The sequence below is a fragment of the Anser brachyrhynchus genome (genome assembly GCF_964034855.1).
Source record: "Anser brachyrhynchus genome assembly, chromosome: 18".
Classification (NCBI taxonomy): domain Eukaryota; kingdom Metazoa; phylum Chordata; class Aves; order Anseriformes; family Anatidae; genus Anser; species Anser brachyrhynchus.
Genome location: NC_137711.1, coordinates 1,107,485 through 1,119,956, shown reverse-complemented (window position 1 = coordinate 1,119,956; position 12,472 = coordinate 1,107,485). Strand labels below are relative to the sequence as shown.

Below are 12,472 nucleotides of genomic sequence, written 5' to 3'. Positions count from 1 at the left end.
AAGAAGAGGCAGGTTATAGTCTCTTTCATGGCTATTATAACTTCCACGGCACTGAATAGGTGCTAGACACTAAAACAAAAAAGCTCTTACTTCAAAGGGCTTAACCCCACGGGGAGGGGCGAGACAACAAACAGGCAAAATTAGCGAAGAAAGAACACACCAAGGAAGAAAGCTGGCACAGCAAGATTACAGAGCTATTTAGGAATAAAAAAGGTACGTGCAAGACCTAGGTGGTTTTCATTCCAGCGTAACCATCAGCCTGCTTAGCGCTGCTCAGAAAAAGCACTGTGGAATAATTGACTATCACAGACATTCATTAGAGTTCAGTCTTGTTTGTTGACATTCCAGCTACACACTTCACTTTAATCAGATAAGCAGGGGGTTTCCTCTAATCACGAGAACATGTTGTACAGCTCCAGCTCAACGCCACCGGATCATGCACCGAAGCTCTTCCAGCATCGTTCGCTGATCAGTGTGCTTCCTTCAGATGCCCCCACAAGCTCCAGGATCCCAAATAAAGGATGACCAGACACAAAGATTTAAAGACTACGGGAAGATCTTGGCTTCAAAGCACATCCAGAGCAGGGACGTGAGAAAAACAGAAGCTGAATGATCACACCGGTTCTCCACACAGCACTGAGGTAACAGCGTGCCCAGCTCCAAACTGTGACAAACCCGGCACGTTGTAAGCAGGCTGTGCCAGCCAGGCGGTTACACCACGCACCAGTGTAATATTTCAGAACAGATACGAGTCAGGTTCTGAGTGCCAGCCTCTGCCCCCCACGGCTGCTTTTCCCCAGTGCCTGCACCAGCCTGGAGGTTGAGCAGGGGACTGAGTGGCAGCAGCACGCCCAAGACACGAGCCCCACTTCGTTAGCATCATTAGGGGCTGTGCAGTGCCAGCCCACGGTGCCCCAGGAGCACAGCACCCCCACCACAGTCACTTCACCCCCCTCAGCCCCAAAAACACCGCTGGGAAGGGGCAGGGAGGCAGCACAGCTCGGAGGGATGCCAAGGGGGCCTGCATCCACGAGACCCCCGCGGAAACATCCAGGAGCCCGGCCTGGCTGCGGGGAACAAGACACGCTCCAGGCACGAGGCAGGAACGCTCAGATCCTTCCCAGAGGTCGTGTTTCAAGCACCACCCTTTAAGAACATCAGACAAACATTTTTTCTACTGAGTTAAGATTATGACAACCTCCTCCCTTGAAGGCATCTTCACCGAACCAATTTAAAAAATAAAATCCGGGAGACACGCAGTGCAATTTTCTGAAGCGAGCAGAGGCAAAGCAAGCTAGCTCTGCACGGAGCTGCTGCAGAGCTGGGCATCCAAAGTCATCAGTTCAAAACAGTTGGGTTTTGGTTTTCATCGATTCACAGTTCGCTCAGTTAAATCTACACTTCTCTGGTGGCTCCCAATGGGACCCTATATTCCCAGTTGAGAGCTGCCACCAATATTTTTTTTTATTATTTCTTTTCCAATGTATTGTTCTGGACAATGTGAACATTTAAGTGACACTTAAATGAAACTTAAATAATTCTAACGATTCAAAAATGTGTGACCCTGCACAGGGCTTGCACCCTCCAGCATTTCAGCAATAATCACACCAGCAGTGTGGCTTCACTTACTTGCTAAGGCTTTTTCATAGGTCTTCCCCATGGAAATGAAATTCCTGAGGCTGGGATTGAACTGCTCCATGATTGTCTGGAAGAGAGGACAGCAGACGTTAGCAGAGGTGACAGGAGCTGGGGGCAGCTCAGGGCTCACGCCGAACGGCCAGCTCCGTGCTCGTGAAGGCAGTAACAGAGCAAAGCCCCCTGTAACGCAGCACAAACCTCCCGACACCCTGAGCGCGCTGGTTGCACACCGAAGCCTCCGGCACAGCCACATCCTACCCGCCTTGCTCCAAACCAGCGGCCCTAATGGCCCAGAAGGGCAAGTGGGGTAACTTGGGGTAATTTCCATTGTGGGTAACTGAATGGACAACGCACAGAAGTAGCCTAACGCTAAATCTGACACGACAACTCTTGAACACAGCCGGGAACAACCCGAGCCATCCCTCGCCCAGCCCCACTGCGGGCACCGCCGCAGTCTGCTGAGCGCAGCCACCCCTGGAGCAGCTTCCCCAGGCAGGCTCCAGCAGGGACCGCTGATACCAGGGGCAGAGCCGAGGCACAGCAGGGGGTGGGCAGACAGCCCGAGCACCCTCCCTCCATCCCGCAGCTCTGCCAGGGAGGGCCACATCCAGGTTTTGAACCCCGCGGGGCGGACGGTGCAGGGCAATGCGGCTCCGCAGCGCGCTGGTCGGAGAGCAGCTGGGACCTCCGGCCTCACACAACATAGGAGATAATTGCTCCAGACCAGAACGTTATCAGATATGGCAAAAGCGGCCATAACGTGGCATAAATGACCATAACTGGCTGAGAGGGCAGCCAACAGCCCTCAGGCCAAGCGGCGCTCTGGGAGGTGACCGCTGGTGACGGCCCCTTCCTGGGACCAGCACGGCAGCACCAGCCTGGTCCACCACGGACAAGCAGGAGGGGCTGGAGGGCAGCATCCAAAGCAACCGCTAAGCCAACGCAGCTGCAAGCAGCGTACCATCCCCAGCAAGCTGGTGCCAGCTGTGGCTAAGGCTCCATGGGAGGAATTGCACCCCGGTGGCCGAGCACTTGGTGTCACTTTCCAGCTGCCCAGAAATGCAGACACGGGAACACAGCACACCAGAGACAGTCTGCTGGGCTTTCCCTCCTCCCTCCCTTTAAGATCCTTATTTAACCATGAGGCAGAGAAGGACTAATCGGATCACACACAAGAACAGCTCTTTGTACGTTTGTCACAGCAGCGACTGACCCTCTCCTGCCAAAGCGACTCACTCCCAGCACCGACAGCCTCTCTACAACAAAGCTCTGACTCCCAGCTGGGCTGGGGAAAAGGCAGCAATGCCTCCGTGCTCACTGCGCCCTCCAGACCAGCCTGCAGCAACCCTGGGTCCAGCCCCACATCCCTGCCCCATCCCGTGGGCAGCTGCCCACATGTCCCCACGTGGCGATGCCCGGGGGACGGGGGCTCTGCCCTGCACCGCTGCTGGCAGCGCCCTGTGCTGGGAAGGCAACAGACAGACACTTCTGTCAAATAAGCTGATTAAGCATCTGTCACCTCATCTGAAGCTGGCCAAACACTATAAAGCTCATTTTCTGCCTGAGGCATTTTTATCCCGAGTTCCTGCTGCCTGGCCTTTCCAGGGTACGGCGGTTTAATTTTCTTCTGCGGGTGCCTGTGTGCAGGACGGATCGACTGCGGCGGCCGAGCTGTCGCCTTCCCCTGCTTCAAAACAGCCAGATTTAATTTCTGTGAGCAGCAACCTGCGTGGGATGCCCCGGCCCAGAGACTGTGCCAAGCACACCAAGGGGCATCGCTTCGGTGCTGGTGTTTGCTGGCGCTGGGGATCCCAAATCCCCCACATAACGCAGCAACAGCTGGGGGACGGGGGGCAGAGCCCCAGGGCAGCCCCGAGCCACGCTGCCAAGCCTCAGAGCCCACGATGCACAGCCCTGCAAGGGACAGGAGACAACCCAAGGGGATCTGGCGTGGCGAGCACGAGGCTAATGAGGACTCCAGGGCTAATTGGAGCTGTGGGCCAGGCCGCGCAGCCTCCAACAGCACAGGAGGGCTCCTCTGGGGCAGCACGGAGCCGTTCAGCGAACACGCTCAGCTTGAGAGGAGAAAATGAACCTGTAGCAACAAGCCACGTAGTGAGTTGTTTTCCATAATTGTAGGAGGCAATTGCACAGGAGCTAATTAGCACTGGGGAGGGCTGCTCTGTCCTTCCCACGTCACGTTTGGCTTCGGTCGGACGCGTCCCCGCTGCCAGCACAGCCACGGCGTGCCACCGCCACGCAGAGCTCGGCCCCAGCCACCTGAGGCTGAGCAGCGCCCGTGCAGAAGGAAAATTGGCAGAAGTTCTGCAGGGAGAGGATTTTTTAAACAGTTTGCTAGGTTAAGTGCAGTGAGTGTTTATGTATGTATGCATGCATGTGTATATAAATAAACCAGTTTTTGCAGCAGTGCCCAAGTAAACAAATCTTCCCCAAAGCACGAAGCTCAGAGAACCAGCACCCGAATGGGCTCTGCAGACCCAGCACCATCCCCGGGGAGCAGCCCGGGGGGCTCAGCAGCAGGGCACTGGTGCAGGTGGCAGCGCCAGGGAGCAGGGCTCGGGGCCAAAAGCAGCTGAGCTCCTCTCCCGACCTGCAGGGACACGGCACGGCCGCACGGATTTGAGGAAACGCCCTCCCAAAATTCAGCACATCTTCCCCGGGCGGGGGGCCGAGGCACGAGAGCCACAGACTAACACAGCCATTTTGAAGCAGCAAATAAAGAGGAAGAGCGCAGCAGAAAGGATCCCGCTAATCAAGGGGAGGGGAGGGAAGTGGCTTGTGCTGGCCAAATAAAATCCCTGAAACCCTTAAGAGGAAGTTTGCTGAAAGTGAATGCCTTTAAGACATCGCCTCGAGACTCCAACATAAATAACCCCGCAGGATGAGGGCATTATAAAGGACTCTTCACTCCAGAGATAAAAATAGAGTTTTTCAACCCTTATTTTCACTGCCATGGTGGGAAAGGAAGCCAGCTCCAGAACTAACACCTCCATATCCCCCAACACAGAGAAGCTGGAAAGCTACCAGCTGCCAGGAAGAAACAAATACTGGAAGATAAACACGTTGACATCAGGGACTGTGCTCAACAAGCAACCGCTTCTCGTGCCCAAGAGAGCCGGCACAGCACCGCAGCTGCCTGCTGGGGGGACTGGTGCTCCAGCAGCCCCCGGACAGGCACGCGGAGAGGGCAGGGAGCAGTCTGTGTGTGTCTGCGTGTGCTCCTGCAGCGGCTTCTGTGAGCCGGGAAGGTGAAGCCAGGTTTGCCAGACACTACAGTGAAGCTGGTATTTGGAAAAATTCTGGCATTGAAAGCAAATCTCACTCTCCCTCAAATTTTGCTCCATCAGCACCACCCCCAAGTTGTTTGCCTTCCACATGCCAGCCTGGGCAGAGTTTAGAAAAACACAGACAAAAAGAACTGGCAGCTAAAGGTTGAAAGGGCTTTGCTTTGTTCCACTACGCTAAATTCCCTGGGTAATACCACTCAGCTCTCTGGGATTGGCATGGCTTTTTTCAGCTGCCAAAAACGAAACTAATGCAAAGCACGAGGTCTCCAGGACACAGCCCTGTGAATTAGGGGGGAGAAGAGTCCACAGAAAGCAAGCTCAACTTCTCTCCCCTCCGAGTGGGCTCCACTTTGTGCTACAGCAAGGATTCACCTGCTGTTCCAGTGCCATAATAACCAGCCCACAATTAAAAGTTAATTAAGAGTGCTCCCCAAGAACAAGCTGGAAGTGGAGCTGGCTCGCGTTGTATCAAGTTTCCCTTGCATAGGAGGCAGACCTTCACACCACCTCCCTGAAGTCTTTTAAAAAAATTAAGAACAGGCTTCATGATCTCCCCCGAAGCCCACCCTGCACCCCCAAGGCACCCCACAGCACCCCTGTGGGACACCGCGGCCGTGCCGAGCTCCGAGGGGGCAGCACCGCGGGGGTCTCCTTACAGCGCAGCCACCCTGTGCCAGCAGCTCGGCTACGAGGAAGTTTTGCTTCTAAATGGGTCAGCCCTGCTTCAGGAACGCCTTCCATTATTTCTGTGTTAATATTTAATGTCCAAACAAACCCCGCTGCTGCCGCCACCTCCGCGCGCCCTGCCCTGAGCTCGGCGGTGGGACGAGCCCCAGCTCTGGGCGCTGCAGGGCCGGCCGTGCTGGCCGCAGGGATGCTCAGCGCCTTCCAACACACCCCGCTGCTCTGCCCCAGGAATTCCCCCACCATCCCGAGCCCCTGGGGTCTCGGATACCGTAACACGCAGCACAGCAGCAGCATTTCCCAACGAGAGCTGCTGACGGCTGCTGTTCCACACCGCTCCCTCGCCAGCGGCAAGGCCGCCGTGCCAAGAGCTCCCCAAATTCGCTGTGATCAAGCGGGAAGGGCTCAGCGGTGGTCTTCAGGGCAGGGCAAGCACAAGCCCCTGCCCCACGGCCCAACAGCATGGTCAGGGCTCAGCACCGCCTTTACTGGAGATGATGCTCAGGGGCAAGGGACTTCAGGGAAGATTCAGGGAAGAACAGGGACCCTTCTTCAAGCTTTAGGCCACTTAATTTCACCTAGGCACCATGTCAGAGGATGAAGGCACCCAAGTTTCTGGGCTGGAGCCTGGGTACAGGCTTGGAGGGAGCTGGAGCCCTGCAGGGTGCTGAGCACCAGCAGCACGCTGGCTCGTGGCACCCCCTGGGAGCACCCCGCAGGATCCCAGCAGCAGGAACACCACAGGGCAGACCCGGCCCCAGCTCCAGGGCTCTGCTGTGAGCCGGGACAGCCACCGGGAGCTGGGGGCTGCAGGGACACTCCTCCCACAGCCCCCGTGCCAAAGGGCTCAGCTCTGCCAAGGGCTTTTGCAAGACCAGTGCCTGCGCGGGGGATGTTTGCAGCGAGCTGCCCTACGCCCTGCAACGTGAGCAGCAGGGCTGCGAAACCTTAGCTGGGAGCAGGCGCAGCACAAGAAGCCACCGAAGGCAAAGCCAGCGGCTGCCACCGCTCCAGGGAGCGGCACGGGAAGCATTCGGGGGTACCTTGGGCAACTTGTGAGCTACCTTCTGGATAACACTTCGTGACCCGCATGTTTCAGTGGTTTTGAGGGGTGCAGCAGAGCTCACGAACCCCTCTCCACACCATGGCAGAGCGGTGCCCGCACGGAGGGGAAGGAGCAGCGAGGGCAGCCCCGCACCGCCAGAAGCGCCCGATCAGCACAAAGCTGCAAATCAGCTCTGCCGCAAGGCCAAGCCGCCTACAGAGGTGCAACTCGGCAGAAGCGGGTTGTCCCTGCGAAAACACCACAGCCCTGGGCCCTGCTCGCTAAGAGGCACCGATCCCGGTCTCCACCCTGCACCCTCCTGCAGTCACTGCTGGGCAGGAGCTCGGCACAGCCCGCTCCCCGGCCACCAGCACGGCACCCACGCAGGTGCTGCAGGGCTCATTTCGGAGCCCCAGAGCCTGGGTACAGGAAGCACCCAGTGCTCCAAGGGCCCAAGAGTGCAGCGCACGAAATTTGGGGGTGGCACAGGCTGGCTTCTGGGGCCAGATCTTTCATCTTCTGCCACAGCGCGTTTTCCCTCCGCTGCCAAACACACCAAGCCACCCACCATTTCCCTTCTGATTCACTTGAGCAAGAATCTCCCCTTCCCTCTGGACTTGGAGATAATGAGGCAAGAGGCTGTTACGCTGGCAATAACATTTATTACATCTGATGTGGAGCAAGCGACTATCAGAAATTGTGTCTGCGTTTGTGCGAGACAACGAGGCTCTGAGTTTGGGGTGTTTTTAAGCAAGCCTTTCTCCAAGCACAGAGCTATTCACACACCATTGCAAAGCAATCTTCCACGCAAAGGAATGGCTTTAAAATGAAATGGAGGTTGGCCTGTAAACTGCAGTAATCTAATCTGTCGTAAGTGAGACAGATTTGTCTTCGGGGGAAGAAGAAATCGTCCCTCCTTCCTGCAAAGGAAGGCTCTGTGCGATGTGCGAAGGACGAAGCAGGGCTCGGGAGCTGCTGCACGGGGAGCAGCCCGGGCTCAAGGGAGGGTGGCCAGAGCCCGATCCTACAACAGGAGGAGCTTTGCCCAGCCCCGTACTTGCAGAGCCCTCGGAGCCAGCCCCGCAGCTGTGCTGCTACAGCAAGGTCCACACAAGTGAATCAGCACCAGGGGAAGGTGGGATTACATTGGCAGGAGGTGCCAGCATCCTCCGTCTCCCTCTGTAATTACTACACATGTGTAGGCAGCTGCCTGTAGTGGCAGCATCGGCAAGGGGGCGGCTGACAGCTCCTCCACCATCTCATTAGCACAGTCACTCCGAGGGTGAACACTGGTTCTGGAAAATAATTACAATGGGCTTCCCAAGCAGAACGCCTCAGGAAAGCCTGTGCTGGGGGAGAGGGTGCCAGGCATGGGGAGCGACTGCGAGAGCTGCTCCAGGCACCACAGGGGAAGCGGCGTGGCCCCAGTGGGGCTGGAAGCTGGTGAGAGGGTGGTGGAGGCTGGAAGGGAGGCACGGAGCTGCCGCCCCCACCTGCACCCACACTCTGTGCCCTGGTTCAGGGGAGGCAGCACTCAGCCTCCGCCTTGGCCCCTTCCTCTGGCTTGGCTCCTCCTGGCCCCGTTTTTGCCCCAGGTGGTGCTCAGGCTCCAGCAAAGGCCAGAAAAGCACGGGACAAAAACCACTTCGACAATGGGGACTGGTTTTGGACTGGGAGACTCCCAAGCTTCCAGAGCTCCGGGAGCTCACAGCCAGCGGCGCCCCAAGCCACCAGCCCTGGCGCTGCGCCCCACGAGGCTGCGCGAGTCCTCCAAGGAAGAGGCAAACGCCTGCTTCCTGCACGTACCCCATGCAACTCCTCCAGAAGCCAAGAAAAGCACCGTCGTCTTCAGAGAAAAGGCACCTCCATTGACTGAGGAAAATGCAAATAGAGTCATCGCTGTCTTCCTTCAGTCGCCAGGGCTGAGAAGCTCGGATGTTGTTGGGTAAAGCCACAAGACTTGCCTCCAGCTCCAAGCTCTCAACCTCCGCACCCCAGCTGCTCCCTCAAACAGATTCAGGTGCGACCTGACTGCAGCCTGTCACCTTCACAATTCCTTTGCCTGCTCTCGGGGCCCAGCGAGCCAGGGCATCCCCACACCACCTTCAGCCAGGTCAGGCTCAGACACAGGCGGCGCAGCCGCTCGCTGCGAGCTCCTCACCAAGTTCCCAGCCCCACGGCTCACACAGCACAGGAGTGATGGAGCCGAGGGTGGGAGGCAAGCAAAGAGCACGACCAATGTCCACCCTTGGGTTCTCAGGGGACCAGCGCCGCTAAGTGCAGCTGTTTTTGGGGCAGAACTTCTCAGCACTCCCCTCCAGCCAAGGCGAACACCAAGGTGGGTTTGAAGCCGCCCGAGAGCCACCCTGCGCGCTCACTGCGCACAGACTCCTGGAGAAATGGTTACCTGCTGCACAAAGCTGCCATCGCCGCAGATCACCAAGGACAACACCCCTCAAACAACACCTGAGTCACCAGCTGAAACCCTTCCGAGCAGCTGCCCCTGGAGCCCGAGCACACCATGGGTGTGCAAAGCACAGCGCGGTGCTCGCCCGGCTCCAGCGGCTCCCGCCCAGCCCAGCTGATAAGAGCGCAGGAGAGGGCAGCTTTTGGGTGCACGGGGCCATTAAATCAGCACCCCAGGGTGACGGGCTCTGCCCGTGTGTGACAACAGCACAGGGACTTGGGGACCAGCGGCTTTTAAAGGGTGCAATGGAGTCCCACAGACACCCAAACCCCATGTGCTGCTCGATGCCCGGGCAGAAAGCTCCAGCCGCAGCCCTGCTGCACACCAGGTTCGGGTGCCACGAGCACTGCTTGAACAGCTGCTGTGCCCGAGGTGCCAGCAGGAGACTTCAGAACTTTACTACCTCGATGGTTTTCAGGCTAAATTTTTCGGTCAGTGTTTTTTTTCCACTTAATGCTCACAAGGAACTCGATCTGACCCCTCACAACACAGAAAACCTCGCAAACCTCCCGGTTTAATGACTGACATCCCACACGCACGCCAGGACAGAAAGGTTCACCCGGGCTCGGCCACAGCACCCAGCAGAGCAGAAAGCTCTCCCTTCGCGAGGGGAGAGCAAGGCACGCGAAACATTTCGTTTTTCTCATGCCACTGACGGGGGGGAGGGAAAAAGGGGCAAATCGGGCGATGGGGAGATTCAGCAGCTCCAGGACACCGACTGCTTTGGGTGCTCGAGGAAAGCCAGGGACCGCCCCGGCGGGGCTCGCCCGTGCCGGCCCGGGGTGACCCAGGACAGGGGGGTTAGGACGGGCCCCCCCGGGCCGGGGGCCGCTCCCTGCCCCCCCCGGGCCGCCCATCGCCCCCCCCCCCCCCCGGCCCCGCTCCCACCTCGACGCACCCCGGGGTGCGGGGGACCGGGGGCGGCTCGGGCAGCGGCGCCCCCCCCGGCGGAGCTCGGAGCGCTCCGTGCAGGCTGCGGGGGGGAGCGGGGGCGGCTCGGCCCCCCCGGCGGCGGCGGCACATCCTCCTCCTCCTCCTCCTCCTCCTCCTCCTCCTCTCCTCCTCCTCCAGCCGCCCCCGCAGCAGCCCCCGCTCTGCCCCCGCGCCCGGCGGAGGAGGGGAGGAAAACGGGAAAGGGAAAAAGAAAAAGGGGGGGGGGGTGGGGAAAAAACCTGTTGCCGGGCTCACCTTGTAGACATTCTCGGTGAGGCGGTGCACCTCCTCGGAGCGGGACATGCCGGGCGGGCCGGGCAGCACCATGGGCGGGCGGTGCGGGGCGGTGCGGAGCGGGGCCGGGCGGTGCGGAGCGGGGCCGGGCGGTGCGGAGCGGAGCGGAGAGCAAGGCAGCGGAGCGGGGCCGCCGCTTTTATCAGCTCCCGGCCGCCGCCGCCCGCCCCGGCCCGCCCCGGCCCGCCCGCAGGGAGGAGCTGAGCCGGGCTGAGCCGGGCGGGGTGCGGGGTGCGGGGTGCTGAGCGGGGGGCGGGGGGCGGCCGGGGCGGGGGGCAGCACCGTGCTGTGCCCCGTCTGATGCCTGCCCCCTGCGTGTGCCATGGTGCCCCGCTGCACTCCTATCCTACACCCCGTTCCCATTCCATGCCCTATTCTCGTCCTGTACCCCATTCCCATCCCCTACCCCATTCCCTATTTCCATCCTATTCCCCATTCCCCATTCCCATCCCATTCCCTATTCCCATCCCGTAACCCCATTCCCCATTCCCATCCTGTACCCCATTCCCATCCCTTACCCCATTCCCTATTTCCATCCCATTCCCCATTCCCCATTCCCATCCCATTCCCTATTCCCATCCCGTAACCCCATTCCCCATTCCCATCCTGTACCCCATTCCCATCCCGTTCCCTATTTCCATCCTGTACCCCATTCCCTATTTTCATCCCATTCCCCGTTCCCATCCCGCACCCCATTCCCGTCCCATACCCCATTCCCATCCTGCACCCCATTCCCATCCCATTCCCTGTTCCCATCCCATAACCCACTCCCATCCCATACCCAATTCCCATCCCTCACCCCTTTCCCACCCCATTCCCTATTCCCATTCCCCATCCGTACCCCCCACTGCACCCCATAACCTGTCCTATAGCCCCTACTCTTCCGTATCCTACAGCCCCTGATGCTCCATCCCATATCGTGTGCCCCTGCAATACTCCACGCCGTGCCCTGCAGTCCCCGCTGTGCCACACACCCTCGCTGCCCCCCATGCTGACCCCGTCCTCCTGCCCGCGCGGTGCTGGGCGGGTGAGGAGCAGCCGGTGGCTGCACGGTGTTGCTGTTAGATGGGGACAGACGTCAGATGCCATCCAGAAAGGACGGGAGAGTGCCACGGGCGGTCATGGGCATGGGGCCCACGGTGTCCGTGCACAACCTGGAGCAGGGCTTGGCCCGGGCAGGGGAGGCAGCCCCTGCCTGCTGCCCCCCGGGCTCTCCCCTCCTCGCCCCACCAGCACTGGGGTGCTCCAGCATCCCCTCAGTCCTCCCAGCTGTGGAGCTGCCCCACTCCCATCCCTCGGATTGATGGCAGTGCATTTTGTGTTGCTCCCGAGGGATGCGAGCAGCGTGGTTGTGCCTCCGGGCCAGTACCGCACCGTCCTCATCCTCACGGCCGTCCCCACCATGCAGCCGTCCCCTGCTGCTCCCTGCGGTGCTGTCTGTGCTTGAACCAGAGCATCAAGGGGCTTGTCCCTGTCCCTGTCCCTGTCCCTGTCCCTGCATGCCTGCAGCCACACCAGGGGCTGAAGGTGCCAGGGTGCAAACCACCACGGGCAGCCTCTCCTGGCCCTCGGAGCAAGCATTTCCCTCCTGCCCCTCCTGCCCCTCGGCCACGGGGAGCAGTGAAGTAGTTAAGCAGCCTCGCGTGCCTTTCTCGGTCATCTCCTCCATCGATTCCGAGCAGCAGCCGCAGGAGCAGCCCCAGCCAGTCAATATCTCGGCCCCAAAGCTCCGCTCCTGCCCCCCTGCTGCCTCCCCTCCACCTCCCGCAGGCGAGGAGCCGGGGGACACCCAGGGGCGCCGCTCAGCCCGGGCACGCCTGGCTCCCAGTTTGGCCTCTCAGAGGTTTCCCACACCAGGGGACAGGGAAGAATTTACGACGTGTGTGCAGGCTTTTCTTGTTCTCTGGCGTGGCCGGTTAACCCTTTGCTGCTAGGGCTGGGGGACAGAAGGGGAGGTGGGACATCGCCATGGGTGGGACATCGCCACGGGTGGGACATCGACATGGGTGGGACATCCCCACGGGTGGGACATCGCCACGGGTGGCACATCCCCACGGGTGGCAGGCCCCGGGCTGCCCATGCACTGCTTTGTGCTCCAGGCTG

The 12,472-nt window shown here is 59.7% G+C and overlaps 1 protein-coding gene across 6 annotated transcripts in view; it reads right to left on the bottom strand.

The window, feature by feature from the left end:
- The window catches only part of BAIAP2 (BAR/IMD domain containing adaptor protein 2), a gene marked incomplete at its 3' end in the record, with an annotated part of 43,514 nt that extends 33,019 nt beyond the window's left edge, over window positions 1–10,495 (bottom strand). For all 6 annotated transcript variants that reach the window (XM_080561023.1, XM_080561021.1, XM_080561019.1 and 3 more), the window contains exons 1-2: window positions 10,331–10,495; window positions 1,630–1,705 (exon numbers count right to left, since the gene is read on the bottom strand). In XM_080561023.1, the coding sequence (XP_080417149.1) occupies window positions 1,630–1,705; window positions 10,331–10,402 (148 nt within the window). In that variant the 5' untranslated portion in view covers window positions 10,403–10,495. The remainder of the gene's footprint in view (window positions 1–1,629; window positions 1,706–10,330) is intronic.
- Between the last annotated feature and the right edge of the window lie 1,977 nt (window positions 10,496–12,472).